Source organism: Prionailurus bengalensis, chromosome D4 (assembly GCF_016509475.1).
Source record: "Prionailurus bengalensis isolate Pbe53 chromosome D4, Fcat_Pben_1.1_paternal_pri, whole genome shotgun sequence".
NCBI classification, from domain to species: domain Eukaryota; kingdom Metazoa; phylum Chordata; class Mammalia; order Carnivora; family Felidae; genus Prionailurus; species Prionailurus bengalensis.
In genome coordinates this window covers 57,792,506-57,814,966 of record NC_057359.1, presented here as the reverse complement: position 1 = coordinate 57,814,966, position 22,461 = coordinate 57,792,506, and the positions used below count along the sequence as shown (strand labels likewise).

At 46.6% G+C, this 22,461-nt stretch overlaps 3 protein-coding genes across 4 annotated transcripts; 2 read left to right on the top strand and 1 right to left on the bottom strand.

Annotated features, from left to right (window-relative positions):
• Nucleotides 1–1,516: 1,516 nt before the first annotated feature.
• On the bottom strand, nt 1,517–4,115 carry LOC122474269 (olfactory receptor 13C7-like). Of its 2 annotated transcripts, XM_043565116.1 has the most exons (2): nt 4,095–4,115; nt 1,517–2,616 (listed from the first exon to the last, which is right to left on the bottom strand). In XM_043565116.1, exons 1-2 carry the CDS (start codon nt 4,113–4,115, stop codon nt 1,690–1,692), a joined length of 948 nt encoding a protein of 315 aa, XP_043421051.1. In that variant the 3' UTR covers nt 1,517–1,689. The 2 variants fall into 2 exon arrangements, with proteins under 2 accessions (XP_043421051.1, XP_043421053.1); XM_043565118.1 differs by lacking the exon at nt 4,095–4,115 and having other exon boundaries at nt 1,517–2,640.
• Nucleotides 4,116–13,557: 9,442 nt separating this feature from the next.
• Nucleotides 13,558–14,579, top strand: LOC122474293 (olfactory receptor 13C7-like). The gene has a single exon (XM_043565161.1). It carries the CDS (start codon nt 13,623–13,625, stop codon nt 14,577–14,579), a length of 957 nt encoding a protein of 318 aa, XP_043421096.1. The 5' UTR covers nt 13,558–13,622.
• Nucleotides 14,580–19,935: 5,356 nt separating this feature from the next.
• Nucleotides 19,936–20,969, top strand: LOC122474301 (olfactory receptor 13C7-like). Its single transcript, XM_043565172.1, has one exon. It carries the CDS (start codon nt 19,936–19,938, stop codon nt 20,887–20,889), a length of 954 nt encoding a protein of 317 aa, XP_043421107.1. The 3' UTR covers nt 20,890–20,969.
• Nucleotides 20,970–22,461: the final 1,492 nt, after the last annotated feature.

Below are 22,461 nucleotides of genomic sequence, written 5' to 3'. Positions count from 1 at the left end.
GACATGACACAAACATATCAGGGACAGATGTGAATCTAGGACAAAAACTCAGATGTACAGGAATATTCTTGTATTCATTTTCTGTAATCAGATTTAGTCTGACATTGAGCCTCCACTTGGCCAGGCTGGGAATATTCTGCTTCACCATTCAATAAGAAGCATTCTACCTCCTAGGGGTTTCCCAGAATAAGCCTCACGCAGGGCCCAGAAAATGGTGGACATTTGTCAGCTGCTCTTCCAGGGTCCATTGCCCCTCTACCACTTTCTTAACAACTCCAGATTTTCCTTTGTGTAGCAGCCATAGACTTAGGTTAGACTGACCCCACCTTCTGTTTCAGAGCAGGGGCTGCTGGTCTAAGTTAATCTGCATAATCTTATCTCACCTGCCACTGTGATTGGTTTGCAGTTTGCATCCATCGGTTGGGTCAGAGCAAACTTCAGGACACTCGTTCTCAGGTTGTAGGCACCAGTGGTTTCTATCCCATAAATGAATGTGGAAAATGCAGGTCCAGGACTACAGCAGCCATCTTGTGACCATGAGAAGAGTCAGCCTGAGAACAAAGCTGACACATGGAAGAGTGAAGAGTCAAGAGAATCTCAGAGCAAAGGAGCTAGAGCCTGATTAACTTTGCCTGAGGTTGGCCCTACTTTTGGATAAATCCACATTAGTCTTAAACCAGGGTGAGTAGAATTCTGTCTTCTGTGCAGTTGAAGATCTCCCACCTAAAATGACCTCCAACCTCCATGCTGTTAGGGCTGCAACCCAAAGAGTCCAAACCTGTAGCTCCACAGCCCGTCATACCTGTGCCATAACCAATGTAGAGCAACTCTTACTAATGGCTGATGATAGCCATGCAACTGAGGATTACTATAACGCTTTGCTTTCCCCAAAACATTTTTTGGACCTCCTTATTGTCTGGGCACCCCCATGGTGTTTGATGCTGTGAGTCATATAGTGACTCCCAGTCACATGGCTGTGACTCCCAGCCATGCAGGACTGTACCAGTGTGTGATTAGACCTGGGGTATGGGTAGCGGAGTGCAGACATCTCTCTGTGCTTCCTCAGAGTGTTCCATACTGAAGGTAAGAGCCCTTTTTTACTGGGGCCAAGACTTATGGTGAATTCTTGCCAATGGTGCTATCAGTCAATGGTACAAATTTTATTTTTCATGTTATTCTTACTGAACACAGGCCTCTAGGATAATATCAAAACATGTACAGTGATGAACAATTCTACATAGGGCCTCACAGCATATTCCAAGAGCCCAGTTCTACTAAAACCAGATTCTGTGTCTATCTCTTAATTTTGCACACACCAATGAGGCTTCACAGATATGCACCAGCTTCTGGTGGCAGAGAATCTAAGATTTCACTAGCATAAAACAGCTCTGATATGTCACTGTGGTTGTGCACAAAGCCAAAAACTAGCCAACATTTCTAGAACTGTGAAGGTTCTTTCCTTCCAGGTTCATAGATAGAAGCTTCCATTAGTCAATGGAACGATGGGTGGGTGGGTGAGTAGATAGAGAACGAGTTTACTTTTTAGCCTTAGTCACATGGTCTACAACATGGACCTTACAAAACTCCCTTCTCTACTTTGGGTTACCATTTTCCCATGAACACAATGAGGAGTTTGGAGGTCTTGCATTCTGACAGTCTGGAATTCTTTGATAGTCACTCAATCAGGTATTATTGATGTACCAGGTTCTTCACGGCAGCCTTCACATCCTTGTTCCTTAGGCTGTAGATGATGGGGTTGAGCATGGGGGTCACCACCCCATAGAAAAGGGAGGTGAGCTTATCTGAAAGGTCCTGCTTATCTTCCCCCAGGGGGTCCTTGGATTTAGGCTTCCCATACATGAAGAGGATGGTTCCATAGAAGACGACCACAACTGTGAGGTGGGCAGAGCAGGTGGAGAAGGCCTTTTTCTTCCCCTCAGCTGAGGGGATCCTCAGGATGGTAGCAATGATGAATACATAAGAGACAAAAATGAACAGAACTGGGACCCCCAGGAAAATCACATTAGCCACAACCATGCTGATCACATTCATAGAAATGTCAGCACAGGCCAACTTCAGGACAGCCAGGATCTCACAGGTGAAGTGATTGATGACATTGTCCCCACAGAAGGGCAGCCTCATAGCCTGGGATGTCTGAACTACAGAGTTGGTGATACCAGCTGCCCAGGAGCCAGCAGCCATGGGTATGTATATAGCCTTGTTCATGACCATAGAGTATCTCAGGGGGTTACAGATGGCCACATAGCGATCAAATGCCATCATGCCCAGAAGCACACACTCTGTAGCTCCCATGGCAAAGGAGAGAAACATCTGCCCAAAACAGGCTGAGAAAGAGATGGTTTTCCTGGGGGTCAGGAAGCTGTCGAGAATGAGGGGGACAGAGGAGGTTGTGTAGCAGATGTCCAGGAAGGAGAGGTTCCCCAGGAAGAAGTACATGGGTGTGTGCAGGTGGGAGTCAAGGATGGTCACCAGGATGAGGACCCCATTGCCCAGCAGGATCACCAGGTACATCAGTAGAATGAGCACAAAGAATGTTTTCTCCAGCCTTGGATGGGCTGAGAGTCCCAGGAGAATGAACCCCACCACAGGGGAGGTCTGATTGAACCTGTCCATCGTACATCTCCTCTGTCACCTGCAGGAACTCTCTGAAGTCAATTTCAGCTCTCTCTGACTCCAAAAGCGTCTGGGCAGCAGGGCAAAAATCCCAACCCTGCTGATCAACTGGAAAATAGCTCTGACAATTTGGTCATCTTCATAGAATTCTAGGAAAAACGTAGTAGAGAAGAGTATTTAACTTCTGCTTCTAGTAAGAATGAAGAGATAATTTGGACTACCTCTCCTGCATATGACAATTAAAAAAAAAAAAGCTAGGGGCACCTGGTGACTCAGTCAGTTAAGCATCCAACTCTTGATTTTGGCTCAGGTCGTGATCTCAAATTTAATTCATGGGATCAAGCCCTTCATCGGGCTCTGCACTGACAGTGCCGAGCCTGCTTGGGACTCTCCCTCTGCCCCTCTCCAGCTCACACACACGTGCTCTCTCTCAAAATAAGTAAATAAACTTAAAAAAAAAACTAGACAACTATATAAAACACTGTGTTAAGCATGAGCGAGGTTGTAAAACAACAAAGAGCCACAGGGTCATGATTCTGGGAAAGAACAGAGATTCAGAGAAGTCCAGCATTTGAAGCTATGTTTCAGCCGAGGCATGTGCAGCATCTAGAGGTGGCTACTGAGAGGCTAAGAAGCACTACTTCCAGCCTCCTGAAGGAGGGGACCAGGTTTTGAAGTCCACGGCTCACCGTGAAGGGCCTCTACCGAAACCTCCTCCCATTGGTAGGGGATCCCAAAGGGCAGGACCACAGGAGTAAAAGAATCAGAGGGAAGCATTTGTTTACAGGTGCTCTAGCTCAGCTTCAAATCTTCCCCAAAAATTGGATCTTCCCTGAAATTGGATCGAGGTGGTCCCAGATTTTTGGTGCTTCCAAATATCAGAAGCAAATATAAATGCAGGCTGAAGGGAAGTAACGTCACCCCAGTCTTCTGAATCACTCCCACAAAGAATTTTGCAAATACAACATCTGGCACACATTAAAAAAAAAGAAGAAGAAGAAGAAGGCATGCAGGAGACAAGACAACATAAATTAAAACCAACAGGAAAAAAACAGGAAATCGAGCATCCCTCTTCCTGGGGCAAATGAGAGCCACCAGCTCCTCTGCCCTGCTGTCACCTTTTGAGAGGATTAGCTCAGACCACAGTGCCACGGTCTTAACATCTTGTCGATCCTTTTGTACATTTGGGGCAGCAAATGGGCCCCTTGCACGCAGTGGCCACACTGATGGAGAGTTCAGACTGCATATCCCTTCTTTTCTTCATTCTCCAGCTGTCTGGACCAGCGGCATTGGCTTCTCCCTGAGACTGTTCACAAAGCCCCACATCCCACTCTGTCAGCTCTTCTTTCTGGAAAGCTTGACTCTCTCCTCAGACTTCTGAGAGCTCCCCAAGCTGGGATTTATTCTGAACCAATTAAAAAAAAAAAACTCACTTGTAGGCGACACTGAGGGTGTTGGGCATTCAGTTTTATGTGCTCCATATCTAAAATATTCATGAACTTCCCAGGCATCCATCTTGCCAAGTTCTCTCAGCAATCGAGGCCCTTCCTTGATTATGCAGGGGCACATCTACCTGAGGAGCTCAGAGACACTCCTCCAGTGGTTCTTAACATTGTAGCTGTGACCGAATAAGTGCCATCAAAATTCAGTTCAGGCTGACACATTTACTGAGCACCTGCTTTGGGGGCAGGCATAATCCTAGGTGGTGGGAACACAGCAATGAAAGGCAGAGCCCATGACCTCAAAGAAAGAGCTCAAAATCTAGCGGGGGAAGTAGATATGCAAATAGTCATGCAAACAAGTGATTACAGCAGCAGCAACCACAATAATCACGCCAACGCTTACTGACGATGGGCTTTAGGATCTATTTAGCAATGTGCTCCCTTTCCAGTGCAGATAGCCCTACCACCTTCTTCCTGGTCCTCCAGCCTGTGCTTGATGGCCTGAGTGATGTGGGACTCTGTGCTTCCTGATGAGGATCGTTCCCTTTGAAGTTTCTCCTTGGATACTGAGCTGAAATCTGCTCCTTTGCAACCTTAATCCCTCTTCCATGTGCCAGCCCTCCAAATATCTACAAATCCCTCGGCTTTAGCATGAAGATAAACAACAATCTCCCTTTTTCTGCCAGCATCTTAAAAACACTGATATATCTCTTTGAAGCAAAGGTACCATCCAGGAATTGACTACAAGGCCACTCAGTACTGAGAATGGCTCCCAGCCTGGGGATGGCTCGGATGCCCAGGACACACTACTACTTGTGACATATGTGCTGGGGCAGTAAATCAGTCCCCGCCTGAGTTGACCAGTCCTCTCCCAAGAACCCCGATTGTGTGAAGAAAATATTCCCTTCATGCCATCATCACCAGATCCAGAAACATGGCTCGCGATTATTACTGTCCTTTGAATCATTAACTACAGAAGAAGAAGAGTCCTCCCCCACCCTGGTTTTAATCAAGAAGGGACACCTGAATGTGGACACAAGACTATGAGCTGTGAGGTCCTGGGCAAGCCCTATTCCCTCCGCACAAAGTGGGGTGAGAACAGATGATCTCTCTTACAAAATTTTGCAACTTGTAGGGTCTATTTGACTCCATGGGAATAACACCATACCAACAAAGGGGCTTCTCTCCCTCTTGAGCCTCTATTCCGTTACAATCAAGTCTGAGGGCAGAAATGAAGCTTGCTAATGAAAATTTTGGTGTGATCAAAACCTGCACTTACCTGGATCAGAAACATGGTGAACACAAATGATCCCTTTGTTTCCTAAAGGTTGGGAAGAGGCCACATGTCAGAAATAGCAACACTGGGTCTGAAGTGTCAGGGTGAGTTCAGAACGTGTGACAAGGCAGGTGAAATGTCCAGTCAGTCCTTTCCCCTCCACCTGCCTCGTGCGCTCAGGGCACAATTTCCAAAGGACTGGCCATCGCCTTTAGAAGATAATTTAAATTACAGTCTGTTCTTTGGGACCATTTTAGTCCCTGAAGTCATTTAAAGTTTGGAAAGTGAGTTGTACTCAGTCTAGAAACTTTGTATTCTTCTGGGATAACATCCCCAAGATCCAATTATGCTGAAGGCACGGAAGGAAGTTTGCTGCCTGCTTCCTTTTTCCCTCCCACCCCTCCTCCCTTCTTTCCTGTCTCCCTTCTTTCCCCTGAACATCATAATTCCATTAATAGGCTCCAACCGCCTGCTGGGCAGTGATTCCAGGACTCATTCAGATCCCCAAGTCTCTTCTGCTGTGCGGTGGCCAAGCACCATCACCCTAAGTCTGTGCTTTGGCAGTGGTTTTTAGGAGCCTGACTAGAAGACTTACACTTTCCCTCTAAATTTTCAGCTCATAGGATTAAGCAACCTGCTGTGTTCTTCCTCAGTCTTCACCCAGCATCCATTTAAATCACTGTCCTTTCACCTTTCTTTCATTTGTGCATGTGCTCTAAAACCTCTTGAAAGTCCCTGACAGAATGTGGCCAAAAACAGGGATGGGTCCAGAGAACGGGTACATTCCTTTACTCAGCTAACAATCGTTGAGTGTGCCCTGCCGGGAAGCAGAAATGTACAGAGTAACCGCGTTCTCTGCCTTCTGGATTGCGCCCTCTAGTGGCAAGAGAGGAACATGAAAAGAAAATGACCAAATGAGGTAGGTGGCGCGGGAGAGGGAGAATGCCCAGCTCCTGGTGAGAGTCCAGAGGGAGGCAGGGGCCAGACTTCCTGGAGCAGATGATCCAAAGCCCATTGTGTGCTGGAACTCACTGGCCAAATGTGTGCATCTCCTCCCAACTCCCATTCAGTGACTTTGTTGGTTGCCTGAAATTGGCCATAGTGGGAGTGTTTACAACACAGAAATCAGCAAATGCTCCAGACCAGGGCTTTTTGACCTGGAGATCTGGTTGTTAAACATTTACCAGCATACCACTGGAATGAGTGAGTGACAGTTGATCTGACAAAGGGGAATGGGAATCGCCACAGGCAGAAGAAGCTGCATAAACAAAGACACAGAAACGAGAAAGAGCCCCCAGAGTGGGGAGCGACCAGCCATGCAGTATTGTAGGAGCACACAAGGCAGGTACTGCTGATGGGGAGGAAGGCAGGACTGGACTCTGGTTTGTCTTTGGGGGCATGCTGAGGAAAGTCCTAACTTTCTCCCGTAGGGGCTACTGAGGCACTTAGGGATCTTTTTTAATTTTTTTTTTTAACGTTTATTTATTTTGGGGACAGAGAGAGACAGAACATGAATGGGGGAGGGGCAGAGAGAGAGGGAGACACAGAATCGGAAGCAGGCTCCAGGCTCTGAGCCATCAGCCCAGAGCCTGACGCGGGGCTCGAACTCACAGACCACGAGATCGTGACCTGAGCTGAAGTCGGACGCCCAACCGACTGAGCCACCCAGCTGCCCCAGGGATCTTTTTTTAAAGTAGATTTCATGCCAACACGGGGCTTGAACTCACAACCCTAAGATCAAGATCAGAGCAGAGATCAAGAGTCCACCGCTTTACCGACTGAGCTACCCAGGCGTCCCGAGGCACTTAGGGATTTTAAGTAAAGGTCTGGCATGGTCAGATTTGCATTTGAGGTTGATCCTTCTGAGCACAATGTGGAGGGATACAGGGCGCAGGAGGACAGAATGAAAAAGAGAGGGAAACACTGAAGGCAAGTGAAGATAAGGACATTAACTAGGAAGGGACTGAGGGGCGGTGAACATGGAGATTCAAGGAATGTTTGGTAGATGCAAAATACAATACTAGAGTTTGGTTGCATAGAGCAGGCAGGAAAGAGGGCAGAGTCAATATCTATCGCTCAGATAATGGGTGGATGATGGCAGCACCACTGAAGATCACTGGCCAAGTTGCTGGTTTTAGGGGAGAAGATGAATTCATTTGGGGGTATAGTGTGTTTGGGAGAGATGAGGGAGATGTGTGTGCAGGACACTCGTGGACTAAATACCTAGAGTGGCTGGCATTGCTCTGCCGCGTCTGGATCCAATTCCAGCCGTACTACCGTAAGAGACTGCTGCAGTCTCTGCAACATGAGTTCATGGTATCTCCAGGACCTCCCTGACCTCTGGGCCGTGAGGGTCCCACTCACTCTAGTGCGCAGACGCTCTGAGAAAGTGGATCCTGAGGACAGAAAGACCCCAGAGAAAGTGACCCAGAGGAGGGCAGCAGGGGTGTGAACAGTCAAGGGTCATGGGTCAGGAGTTAAGGGCCAAGGAGACCGAAAGCGCAGCTGACTCCAGGGCAGAGGAATTGCAGCAGCTGCTCTGACCATTCATAAAAAATACCTCCCTCCGGTTCGATTGCTTAAAAGGAATAACCAGAATTCCAATCCTAGGAGAAGTCTAGATAGACGGGTGCTTCTCAGACATTAGTATGCAGGAGAATTCAGAGGACCTGTTAAAACAGAAATCAGAGTGACGCCTGGGTGACTCAGTTGGTTAAGTCTCTGCCCCTCCCCTCTGACCTGCTCACGCTCTCTCTCTCTCTCAAAAATAAATGTTAAAAAGGGGGCGCCTGGGTGACTCGGTCATTTAAGTTTCCAACTTCTGGCTTCTGACTCAGGTCATGATCTTGTGGTCCATGAGTTCAAGCCCCACGTCGGGCTCTGCAACCGACAGCTCAGAGCCTGGAGCCTAGTTGGAATTCTGTGTCTCCTTGTTTCTCTGCCCCACCCCTACTTGCACTCAGTCTCTCTCTCTCTCTCCTCTCTCTCTCTCTCTCTCTCTCAAAACTAAACATTTTTTTAAAATTTAAAAAAAGACATTAGAAGGGGCACCTGGGTGGCTCAGTCAGTTGGGCATCTGACTTTTGCTCAGGTCATGGTCTCACTGTTTGTGAGTTTGAGCCCCGCTTCAGGCTCTGTGCTGACAGCCTGGAGCCTGCTTCCAATTCTGTGCCCCCCACCCCCCGCCACACCCCACACCCCCCCTGCCCCTCCCCCACTCTCTCTCTCTCTCTCAAAAATAAATGAATATTAAAAAATTAAAAAAAGAGAGATTAGGAAAACACATACACATACACAAACAGAGGCACACATGTGGACCCACCACCAGAGATTGATTCTGTAGGTCCAAGGAGGTGCCCAGGAATCTGCATTATTAACAAGTTCCCAGGTGGTGCCAGTGCTGCCTGTAGTCACACTTGAGTAGCACTGGGCTAGATTTCTTACTAACTCAGTGTGCGATTGAGATTTGAAGTGGTTCTGAAAATGTTTCTCTTCATTTCTCCTCACTGCCTAGGGAAGCCCCAGACAGACCAGCCAGGGGATATTTGAGTTTTAGTTGGCCAAGACAAAGCTTTGTGTGTCAGAAATATCCTTATTCCATGCGTTTGTGTGTGTGTGTAAACGCGAGCTTGCCAAAAATGAGTGGAGCTGACCAAAGGGGTAGACTGAACCCCAGTAGCCCCAGCATTTCCTAGAGAGGCATCTGTTAATTGTGGCTTCCCGAGGACAAACGTGGACACGACATCCCATGGAATTCACTAGATCTGTGACCAGATCCCCAGCCAAAACTTTTCAACCTTGGCCAAAACACTTTGACATTGTCAGGAATCATTCTAGCACATTCTCCGTGAAGGCAGAAAAGAACCACCACCGTTTTGAGATAAAACTGGGATTGGAGTCGAGTGGTATAAGGTCGGAGAAACAGAACTTCTCTGAAGATGGTAAAGGGAGGAGGCGGAGGGAGAACCTGTCTCCATGAGAGGACCAAAGCTTTGCCTCTTCATGGAGAGGAGACCACTCCATGCAGCGAGCACTAAGTGGAGACACAAGTGTGTAATTTCTGAAGTCTGAATGCTGGATTATCCAAACAGCATTTGCCTGATTCGCTGCTTCCTTCCAGGAAGCCTCACTTACTGGTTATACCTATGTTCTCCTTCCTCTTACGTTGTTTCCATGCTCTGTACCGTGAAGCACCATGGCCCCAGGACTCACCTGACTAGACCAGGCAGACACCTGTCTTAGGGGCAGTTAACGTGTGAACTCCGTGATGGCCTATACTGCCTGATGACTAACCAAACCCCTTAGATCTGTCTCTCAGGAGCTTGAACTCAAACACCAGGACATAGCAGCTGGTATAAGGAAGGAAAGAGAGGAAGGAGAAACCACAGTAACACAGAGAAGGCTGTGGGAAGCTAGGCTTGTGGTAGTTCAAGTCGAGTCAGAGGGAAGAGAGCAGGGGGTATTTAGTCCCAGCTGGAGTCCGTGAGGCACATCGGAGTCCCCAGTGTGGCAGAGCCCTGGAGTTGGGGGACACAGAGCTCTGCCACAGAGGGGCCAGGGGGAGCCACTCAGGTTGACATTCCAACACCTGTCCGACCACGAGGCCTGCCTGCACCGCTGTTCCCCCACAAACTCTGAAACATCCCCTCACCCTGAGGAAGCCAAGAGTGAAGGAGGAAAGGCTCCTAGCACTTAGAGAGCAGAGGGCAAAGATGTCAGACATCACGAATACAAGGTGCTCTGGCCCAGAGATGGAGGGTTCCTCTACCTGCTCACATCCAAGTATCCCTCATACCTACCTCAAGGGATCCTGGGGAACCTTAGGTAAGACGAGATTTAGAAAAGTTATAAATTAACGGTAACTCATTAATATCGACATCTCACCATTATCTCAAATATAACAAATCCGACAGGCCATAAACTCCTCAGTCACAGACACGATTTCTTAGTCATATCCTTATTTCTAGTAACCAATGAGCTGGGCACTAAAGATATACCAAAACCGTAGCGTGAAACGTCAGAAACAACCCTGCAGCCACCCTACCCCTACCAGCCCGGACAGCCTCTCCTCCGTAATCATCCGGTATTTTAGCCACTGTTGGTTCTTCTCTCTCCTGCACCTCTCACCCCAGATCTGTCTCTAAATCCCACCATTTCTTCCTTCTAAATGTCTCCTTCTGTCCCTCTCTCCCCCATCCCTGTTATCTTCATCCTGGGCTAGTTCTGCGCGCTCCTCCTGTGCACAGCCTCCTGGAAAACCCTGTGGCCCTGTCAGCCATGCCTTGCTCTCTAGATATTCCTGCGGTGCCTGCCATTCTCTGAAGGCAAAGGCCCATTTCTGGTCATCATGTCCCCCGCTCCTGCTCTCTGGGACTTGGCATTTTGGTACTTGACATGGTCATAGCGATTGTTCAGAGTGGTGGGCAGGTTAGTGAGAACGAGTGACAGACAGAGAGAGAGAACGCTGGGTCATGGAATGGAGGGGAGGAGATGGCTGACGGGCAGGGAATCTATCTGGCCCAAAGTTCCCAGGAATATTTGAGCCACTGAGGCCCAGTTCTTTTTCCTTCTAGGCTCTCTGGGGACAATGTCAGAACCATCTTGAACCGATTATCGTGATCAAAACCCGGGGGAACTCTGATTACCTGGCCAGAGGATGTTCTAAGCTGAGACTTCCTTGTAGTGAGAGGGCAGCATTGGGTAGACTTCACAACATTGCCTAATTAGGTCTATGGGATTGAAGTCTAAATTCTGAGCCTCTCACCAAACTTTAAATTGCTTCTGGGATAGGGCCTGGCCCCAAAGCAACCCAGCATTAATTCCTGAGAGAGTCATCATGGGGCCCCCTGGAGAAAGTGTGGAGCTCAGAGAAGAGGATGTTGGGTCTAGTAGCTGCATGGCTCACCAACTCACCCTGGGGTGCAGCCTTGCCTGGGCTGAGGTTCCTGGCCGAGCCTCATCCTCGACAGTTAACCTTTGTCTCGTTGTCTTACTAAGCCCCAAGGTCTGGCAAAGGCACCGTGAGTAGCTGCAGCTTCTATGGGCTTTGACCTGTGGCTGTACTTTGGACCCCTCTATACCTAGGGTCATTTAGAGACACCAGGAAGTCAGACAATAGTTAAAGAGTATGTGCCCATGTTACAAACGTGCATCTACCTGTTGCTGGAGCAGCTCTGAGAGATAAGGCCTGTATGGCCTCCTTGGTTATGGCTTGGTAGCATCCAGATGGACAGATGACAACAGAAACAGTCATTTTGCCTTGCTCCTGTAAACTGGCAGCTTCCCCCCTCCAGTGGCTTCCCTTCCTGTGAGCGACAGGCTCAGCCTAGATGTCACCCCACACTAGGTAAGTTCCAGGCGATGTCCATGGCCAGCTCCTCACCAGTTGGGAGGGAAGAAAAGAGGCTGAAAAGAGAGTGCAGGGTGAGGCAGGGAGGGAAAAACTGGGCTGGGGGACAAGACAATTATTTCTAAAGCTCTGAAGGCTGCTGCTATGACAAGGGAGCAGGTCTGTTTTGCATGAGCCCAGAGGAGTCTTTGGGCCCGTGGAGGAAGGAAGAAGTTAGAAAAAAAGCAATCAACAATATATTGATATATATTGACAATGATATGGGAGGATGTGAGCCCCCATGTTGTTCAAATGTTCTGCAAGAGGCAGAGAAATTACTTCCTGAGGAGAGGATCACTGTAACAGGTGGGTTAGGGAAGGGGACTGGATTGGTTTAATATCTGAAGGTTCTGCCAAGCTTCAAATTCTGCACTTCCTGGTACTAAAAGAGCTTTTCTCTAAAAATGATTCTCTCTCTCTTCATTCCACATATCCCGAGATAATTTCTTTTGGGCACTGTATCATTACCAATTAGAAGAAAGTACCCTTTCTTTGGGGCCATGTGCAAGCCACAAACCTCTCTCCAGACCTCAGTTTCCCCACCTTAAAAAAATTTTTTTAATATCTGTTTATTTTTGAGAGACAGCCAGAGTGTGAGAGGAGGAGGGGCAGAGAGAGAGACACACACAAAATCCGAAGCAGGCTCCAGGCTTTGAACTGTCAGCATAGAGCCTGACGCAAGGCTTGAACTCACAAACTGTGAGTCGGGCGCTTAGCTGACTGAGCCCCTCAGGCACCCCTCCCCACCTTTAGAGGTCAGTAATTCCCAAGACTGGTGTGGATCAGAAATATATGAGAAACATTTATTTAAAAACTATGCAAACAAAAAATTGATCTCCAAGATCATCTGCAAATGTAGGACTCAGCAATCTGTATTTTTAACCAGCAGTCAGGTCACTCCATGCTGTTTTAGGCACTCTGCTACAGGGCCTGATCACATCTCGTGTTCCTAATCTCTTTGGCAGAAAAATTGTGATGATCTACAGTGTGGCACTGAATATTCTGGCAAGCTGAGTAGATTTACATGTGGTGATGTCTCCAAAGCATCTCAATGGCACCGGATGACACATGACTCAAGACCCCACTCAACCTAGGCTGGGGGTGTGTATTATGAATGGGCTCTGACTGTCAGCTATAATTATATTCCTTGGGCCCAAGGTCCAGAGCCACGGAGGTGCAGACAGGTGAGCTGTGGTTACGGGAGATTTTGGTGAGTGCTCCATGTTATAGGTTCCAGAAATTCAATTGGGTCAGATTATTCAGAGAAGAGGGCCAGGATCAGATAAATTGATTCATACCAACTAAACTCAGAAGATACTGAAGTGTAAACCACATACTGTATAAGAAATAAAACGGTTACAAATATAAGTAACTTTATGTTTGCAAGCCAGCACATTCTCTTCCTATAAAACTGTTTGTATTGGGAGTCCAATTATATTAGAAATTTACTGGGCAAAGAAGAACTGGAGCCAGAGGAATGGGCAACATGACTTCAGTGGCCTCTGTCGCTGAGCTGGGATAGCTTGTGGTCCTAATTGTATGAGAGAGACAGAATTAGAGGCTCCTGTTTCCCTGGAAAGTGTGGAAGACACACAGCATATGCAGACACACAATTTTTGCTTAGGTATATTAATATCAAAATGTCTTTTTTATTTCATTAAATTTCATTAGATTTCCAAGTTCTGCTCTAGATGCTTTTGACTGCTACACAGCCTTACTTGAGATCACTTGGTTTTGTAGTTGAATCCCATATATAGATTGTTTGTTTATAATTTTAGGGACATGATGCTGTGATCCCCATGTACTGACTCAAGCAAGCCATCAAAAAACCAACAAGAATTTCTGCCTTCAGTATTTTTAGGGATAAAGGAGAGAGTTTGAAATGGAAGCATCCAACCAATCTGCTGTGACAGAATTTGTTTTGCTTGGCCTCTCTTCCCATCCAAAACTAGAGAAAACGTTCTTTGTACTCATCCTGTCTATGTATCTGGTGATCCTGCTGGGCAATGGGGTCCTCATCCTGGTGACCATCCTTGACTCCCGCCTGCACACGCCCATGTACTTCTTCCTGGGGAACCTCTCCTTCCTGGACATCTGCTACACAACCTCTTCAGTTCCTCTAGTCCTGGACGGCTTCCTCACTCCCAGGAAAACCATCTCCTTCTCAGGCTGTGCCATGCAGATGTTCCTCTCCTTTGCCATGGGAGCCACAGAGTGTGTGCTTCTGGGCATGATGGCATTTGATCGCTATGTGGCCATCTGTAACCCCCTGAGGTACCCTGTGGTCATGAGCAAGGCTGTCTATGTGCCCATGGCTATCAGCTCCTGGGTGGCTGGTGGAGCCAACTCCTTGGTGCAGATCTCTCTTGCAGTACAATTACCCTTCTGTGGGGACAATGTCATCAACCACTTCATCTGTGAGATCCTGGCTGTCCTGAAGTTGGCCTGTGCTGACATCTCCATCAATGTGATCAGTATGGGGGTGGCCAATGTGATCTTCCTGGGGGTCCCAGTTCTGTTCATCTTTGTCTCCTACATCTTCATCCTCACCACCATCCTGAGGATCCCCTCAGCTGAAGGGAGGAAAAAGGCCTTCTCCACCTGCTCTGCCCACCTCACAGTCGTGGTCATCTTCTATGGAACCATCTTCTTCATGTATGGGAAGCCCAAATCCAAGGACCCCCTGGGGGCAGACAAGCAGGACCTTTCAGATAAGCTCATCTCCCTCTTCTATGGACTTTTAACTCCTATGCTCAACCCCATCATCTATAGTCTGAGGAACAAGGATGTTAAGACCGCGGTGAGGTACCTGGTGGCTCAGAAACACTTCACCCAGTGATGCTAGGATATATCGTGACCCACACACTCTGGTTCACTTGAGAAAGTCAATGCAAAGTGATGCTAGGTGAGGGGCAAATTGAATTCAGAGCCATGCTGCTCATAGTGTGGTCCATGGAGCAGCAGTGTTAGCAGCACCTGGGAGCTTATTAGACATGCGGAAGGGGCCCATTCCAGACTTAACTGAATTGGAATCTACATGTTAACAAGATCCCTCAGGAGATTCATGTGCGTGTTAAGCCTTGAGAAGTACTGGTTAAGAGTGTATAGTGGGTGGTGTGGCAAGTGTACTACCCAGACCCTGCCTCTCTCTCCCTTAGGGGCTTTGGTTCCTGTTACCCCAGCCACTGGGAGTACTGGTGGCAAACAACATTCAGTTAGTTGCTGCACTGGCTTGCCCTTGGCCCATGAGAGTTACGTGGCAGTTCAAGTTCTTCCTCTGCACTGTCCTGCTTCCTTCACCTCCACCCCACAGGTATTGATCTTAAGAGCACTCTCCAGTCAACATCCTGCATGAAAATCTCCCCACCAGAGTCAACTTCCTGGGAAAGCTTACCCACAACAGAAAACAATTATCAAATCTCAGTACTGGTGCATGAGTTGTGTGTGATGGGCCTGCGTTCCCAGGTGTCTCCTGCACCCTGGCTCCCGAGGAAAGTAACTTGGCAAATTCCATTTGTTCAAGGAAAAGAATTATTCCCCAAAAATGATTTGCTAAGTTAAATTCCTTACTTTTTATTCTATAAACAGATCTTAATTTGTACTTACTGTACAAATGTCTTTACTCCTTTTAAAAAAAATTTTTTTTATGTTTATTTATTTCTGAGACAGAGAGAGACAGAGCATGAGTGGGGGAGGGGCAGAGAGAGAGAGAGAGAGAGAGAGACAGACTCCAAAGCAGGCTCCAGGCTCTGAGCTGTTAGCACAGAGCCCAACGTGGGGCTTGAACTCCCAAAACTGTGAGATCATGACCTGAGCCAAAGTCAGTCGCTCAACTGACTGGGCCACCCAGGCGCCCCCAAATGTCTTTACTCCTAAGCAGAGAGTCAGCAGAGCTGTTTTACCCTCCGGGCATGAGGGTGCAGTAGTCGGGCCTTATGGGGTGTTTTCTAAGTACAAAGACGTTTGAGGACTGGAAAACCTGTTGGCTCTTAACTACAAGACAAACAAACAGAAATCCTTTAAAAACTTAATAATTGTTTATTTGTGTGCCCAAAAAAGGGAATATTATGTTAACCTCAGTAATGGATAAATGAATGTACTGTATTCATGAATCTTATTTTAAAACAATGTGTATGTAGTTAGTTACCTTAGCTTTGCAAACACTCCAGAGTTTTTATGCTAACTGTTGAGAAACCATAGAATTGTAAATTGAGTCACTTGTATGCCAAGTAATTCTAATAACAGAAGTAGAAAAATAACTTCAAATTTACCACAAAATTACACATAAAATGGGATACAGGTGCATTTTGACATGATGTGGGTCGAGACCTCCAAAACTAAGAGTGCCAAGGATGGGAGCAGTCTTGAGGTGGACCCTCTAGTTCCCAATGTATTTGTCTGCAGTGCCTAAAAATGTAATTGGCACGCAGGTACTAAAGAAGATACGCAGATGTCTCTCCCCACCTACCTTTTAACTTTCTCTTGTCCCCCTGCACTCTTTGGACTCAGAGATGTGCAATGTGGCTGGTAGACTTCTATAGAGGGTCTCAAGTGAGGGCTCAGAGGGCTGAAACCTTTCCTTAAGAGAAAGTCCCAACATGCTATTCTCCAGCTAGAAGCCTGCAGTGGTCTGTGGGTCATAGAGATCCCCAACCAGGGGGCTCCAGGACTTCTTTTCTTCAGTCTTTATGAAAATGACAAAAGCATTGGTGGAGAGGAGCCGAACCCACACTCTATAATGAGATCTTTGTGCATTTCCCCTGTGATAACGTGGACCGTGATGACTACATGATGCCCACGTGGGTGACAAAAGTATACAACAAACTGATACCAACTTCCATCTTCTTCTCAAGGAAAAATTAGTTCCCAAGGTCTTTTATTAGCAAATCACCCTCCTTCTCTTTTAAGACCAGTCTTTGTCAGTTGCTTTTGATAGAGATTAGGCTTTAATCCAAGGCTCCTTACCTCCTCCCTGCCTTCCCTCTTATCCACTTATATGGGAAAATTCCTGTTCTCAGGCCCTGCCGAGCAGGCATGGCCACGTTCCATACTGCCTGATTCTCACCTCCTGGACTCCAGTTGAGGTGACCTGAAGGGTTCTCTTGTTTCTTGTCACCAAAGATTTCCAACTAAACAGAAGCTCTTAGCAAAATGCTAGTTAGCTGCCTGGCCTGTGACTCCAGAGCTGCTTCTAAGGGTAGACTCTGCTGTTTTCTCACCAACCCTAGAGCTCTCTTCTGCCCTCATGTCCTCTGCTTCAATCCACAATCCTTATTCCCTGCTATACTATAGTATGGCAGGGGGGCAGGAAGAATCGCTTCCTAGTTGGGACCTAAGCTTCTCTGACCTCCTTCTTCTGACTTTTGCCTGTTCTGGCCTCCCATACAGCTTAGGGGCACTTGGCAATCATCTCTCAAACTGTAGCTGTCACTGGGAGTTTCTGGAGATCAGAGGTGCCATCCTTATCATTTCTAGCGCCTGGTGCTGGCTTGTGGTACATGTTTCCTGTCTTTGAGGGCAAGGGCTAGAGCTGATCAGCCCAGGATGAGTGCTGGGTGACCGCAGCGAAGGTCAGCTACTGGAGCATGTGGATGCCCAGTGTGTCTGCTAGGGTCTAGGCAAGCTTTCATCTCTTGTTTGGACACTTAGTCCTGCAAAGACAAGTGCAGAGCCCCCTCTAACAGATACCATTGTGGTAAAAGCATAGTCAGACCTTAGTTATCTCCTCTACTTCCAGGAAGGTCAGCAAGGACAGGACGGGAATTTCTAATCTAAGGAACATTTCTTTGTAGTGAGAGTTACGATTTACATACTGTTGTCTACAATGTATATAATTGAGTTCATGGGACACAGGCTCTAAACTCCTGTGAGGCCTCCACCAAACTTTAAATTGCTTCTGGGATTAAAACTGCCCCCAAACAACCAGAACTCTAAATTCCTCCGTGGTTCTTTGACGGAACCTATAGAGAGAGGGAAAGGGGCAGAGAGCAGAGTGTGTCTGCCCCTATCACGCAGGTTGGGCATGACTGCAGGGCCACTGGGAAGCAGCAACTTGAGGTGTCCTTCCTGCTATTATCTCACCAGACATGGAGAAGGCCAGCAAAGAGAGCAGCTAGAGCCCCTTTGGCTATGGCCAACCCTGAATTTTCTTTACCTTCTGTGAAATTTGAAGGGACTGCTTAGCTCCAAGATAGCTAAACAGAATTTGCTGCACATTTCCAGGCACAGCCTCAACAGATAGAGCTAGACAGGGGATGGTCAAGGTGGGCAGTTGAAGCTATCACCTCCAAAGCCAGGAGCCTTCCAGCACCCTCCCTGCCATGAAACCTCCTGTCTAGGTAAGCTCCTGACCACACCATGGCCTCATCCTCATACTGGATGTATACTGAGCTCTCTCTGTAGCCAAAACTTCTCCAAGTAGGTGGGAGAAGAGAAAAGATAGTTGTGAGTAGGAACCAGCTCACAACTCCCATGTCTCTGAAGGGCTTTTATAGGGGAAGGGAGCAGGCATGTCCTGGGAGTTTAGGCCAGTGGGGGGCAGTAGGAGGTAAGGTATGGGGACAACATTAGAAGAAGGAAGTTCTGTTCAATGTAAGGGAAAACTTTCCAACAATCAAGGCTGTTTCACAAAGGAATGGGAGCCATGCACTCACATAGCTCAAGGTGTTCAAAGCAGAAATGGGAAAATTGCATTTCATAGACATTCATACAATCGAGGGGAAAGAGGCAAACCAGTTAATTTTTGACATTTCTGCCAAGCTTGAGATTCTGCAGCCAATAGTACTAATATCTCTAAAAACAGATCTCTTTTTTCCAAGTATTTTCAGTGCCCATAGTTAATGTCCTCTGATAATTGCATGAGGACAGCTTCAGACTAGCAGCAACAGGGTAATAGTCACAGATACAACATGTGAAGCCCAGGGACAGCCCCCTACCCAAGCTCTGTTACAAGGCAGATATCTTAGAGAAAGGTGTGACATCTCTATTTTTCATGAGTGTCCTAGGGAAAGCGAGGATGATCAGGATTTCATAGTGGGTCCTTGGCTCCTCAGTAGACCTGCTCTGGCACAAATGAGGGAGCACTTGTGAGCTTCTGTTTCTTCATGTTTAACATGAGAAGCCAAGGTTTGAGGTTTTCTCTAATATATTGGATTAATTGGTCTACATGACTGGAGCACATCCTACATTAAATGCCTCTTTGGGGTGACCCCTCTGCAAGGCTGGGTAGAACTGTCTGCTCTCCTATGGGAGAGAAAGCATTATTGTGGTATTGCAGTGGTTTTAATGGTCAACTCAGATATAAAAGGGTCTGAGTGAGGAGTTGTGACTTATAAAACAGCTCCAAAAGCATAGAGCTTGCTTATAGAGTCACAAATGCTCACACTGGGAGGCATGAAGGACATTTGTCCTTGGATTCTACCCCTGCTCCCTAGCACTGGGGGCTGGAACAGACTAAGGGAAACTGCAATGCTGTGGACAAAGGCCATGGTTAGAGAGGGGGGATGTAGAAGTGCTTTTGTTAGGTCTCCATGAACTATTAGCCAGAGAGCCCCTATTGACAGTGCAATGAAGGAAGATCAACCAAACTCATGAGAAATGAAGTATAAACTAGGCATCAAGTAACAAATATAAATGCTACGCAGATTCTAATGTTCCTGGCCTCTGCTCATCACATCCTCTCCGTAGTCCTCAAATTATTGTCAGAAAATTATTGTATAAGCACAGGATTAGAGTAAGTGAAGTGATGTCAGTGATTATCACCACTGAGTATGACAGCCGGAAGCCCCTAAGGACACTGCAGGGACAATTACAGGCAGGGAGGGCTGGCCAGAAGAGCCAATCAGTGGTCTGGACCCATGCATTACAGTACAACTTCAGGGTTCCTCTTTTATGGTTCCCATGTAGACCCTTCCTTCAAGTGTGTCAACACTATTGATCTGTCTAAAATTCTATCATATATCATGATTTGATTAAGTTTCCAGGGTCTGCTCTTCCTGCTTTTGATTTGACATATCCTAACTTTTAAGGTAACTTCCGTGGACAACGATTTTTGTAATTTCAATGTTACTATTATAAGTTGGCATGCCAAAGGATAAATTTAATTATAAGTTGTCATTTAAATCCCCACATATTGATCTCTATAGACATGTGCTTACTGTCCTCAGTTTTCCCGAGGGTAGAAGAGAGAATTTAAAATGGAAGTGGGCAACCAATCTGTTGTAGCAGGATTTGTCTTGCTGGGGCTGTCAGATCAGCCAAAGCTTGAGAAAATGTTCTTTGTGTTCATCCTGTTGATGTACCTGGTGATCCTGCTGGGCAATGGGGTCCTCATCCTGGTAACCATCCTTGACTCCCGCCTGCACACGCCCATGTACTTCTTCCTGGGGAACCTCTCCTTCCTGGACATCTGCTACACAACCTCTTCCATCCCTCTCGTCTTAGATGGCTTCCTCACTCCCAGGAAAACCATCTCCTTCTCAGGCTGTGCCATGCAGATGTTCCTCTCCTTTGCCATGGGAGCCACAGAGTGTGTGCTTCTGGGCATGATGGCATTTGATCGCTATGTGGCCATCTGTAACCCCCTGAGGTACCCTGTGGTCATGAGCAAGGCTGTCTATGTGCCCATGGCTATCAGCTCCTGGGTGGCTGGTGGAGCCAACTCCTTGGTGCAGATCTCTCTTGCAGTACAATTACCCTTCTGTGGGGACAATGTCATCAACCACTTCACCTGTGAGATCCTGGCTGTCCTGAAGTTGGCCTGTGCTGACATCTCCACCAATGTGATCAGTATGGGGGTGGCCAATGTGATCTTCCTGGGGGTCCCAGTTCTGTTCATCTCTGGCTCTTATGTCTTCATCATTGCTACCATCCTGAGGATCCCTTCAGCTGAGGGGAGGAAAAAGGCTTTCTCCACCTGCTCTGCCCACCTCACTGTGGTGGTCATCTTCTATGGGACCATTCTTTTCATGTACGCAAAGCCCAAATCCAAGGACCCCCTGGGAGCAGATAAGCAGGACCTTTCAGACAAGCTTATATCCCTCTTCTATGGAGTGCTGACTCCCATGCTCAACCCCATCATCTACAGTCTCAGAAACAAGCATGTGAAGGTCGCTGTGAAGACTCTGGTGAGTCAGAAATGCTTTGCCTAGTGAGAGTAGGGGGAAGCAGCATACCTTGTGGCTCTGTGCACACAGATCTCCTAGGAAATGACTGCTTCATAAGCATAGATTTGTTCGATGGTCCTACACACCAGTCTCATCACAAAACTGCCCAAACAATGCGCATCAGGATGGGACTTTCCTGAGTGATTGACAATGAACATCAAATCTTTGGAATGAAGAGGGGAGAGGACTGTGCTACATCACCTAGAAACAAGGATAAGTGACTCTTATATTTTATTTTTGTTATGAAAAAAATAAATAAAAATGGAAAACTTTGTAAGAAAAACATACTTTCCTTGTTCATGTGCTGACCAGCTGCAATTTGTGCCCATTATGTTGTTTTCTGCTCTACTATGCAAGGGGGGGAGGGGTATGGCAGTGAGGAAAAGTCACTTCTTAATTGGTGTCCAAACTGAAAACCAACCTGCCATTTTGCAAAATTACCAACACCAAGACATCCCAAATGATACCATTTAACCCTGCAGGGGGCCCAGAGTGCTTCCTGTTTAATTATTTCCTGCTTAATATCCTAGAGCTTATTTTGGCTCCATCTTCTTTTATTGTACATAAAGCACATCTATTCCTACCCAAATTTGTGAAGGAGGATTTTGTGTCAACACTAATCAAACTCCAGATACTGCAGGCCAAGAATAAAATTTCTAGCACTCTTCAGTTCATTATTACTGCAATGCAAAGTTTATATTCTGAGTCCCTTTATTTTCCTGGAATTAATGTTTGCAACCACCCAGACTCCAATGGTCAAACTCAATTTCCTCTGTCTCTTCAGGATTTGGACTGGACACTGGCACCAATGCTACAAATCCACTGGTAATTACTCTTGTGGTTTAAGAGCATGGACTTTGGAGCCTGACTGTTGTGGAGGTGCCCCTGCCTGTGTAACTTCAGATACATTTTTAAAAAGCTACTTAATCTTATAGACTCTTAGTTTTTTAATTTGTAAAATGGACATAATGAAGACAACCCCATGGAATTGTTGTGGGGATTAAATATATTTCACTTAGGAGGGGGTGGGGAGAGGGAGAATGGGTGATGGGCATTGAGGAGGGCACTTGTTGGGATGAGCACTGAGTGTTGTATGTAAGCCAATTTGACAATAAATTATATTAATAAAAAATAATATATTTCATTTTAATTTAATATATATACATATGTGATACACAAGGGCTAACAAAGAATATCCTCTCAATAAATGAACATTTTTATTATTAATGAAATATGTTAAATAATTCCTCTGAGGAAGGCTTATGACACGAAGACAGTTCAATTCCACAGTTAACTGAATCACTTCTGATATATTATTATAGTGCCTTTTTGTTTGGCTTTCTAGCTTAGGAGTCAAGAATCTCATTTCTCTGGGCATTTCCTCTGTCACCTTTCTTCCTTATCCACACAGGTAAGTTATGCATGTCTGAGCTGTGCAACACTGACCCTACCTCGACCAACCAGATTCTTTCTGCCAGATTTTGGGGATTGTTGTTAATACCCAAGAAATGAGTCACTGCATCCATAACATACAAACTTGGGAGTTTTGGGGTAATT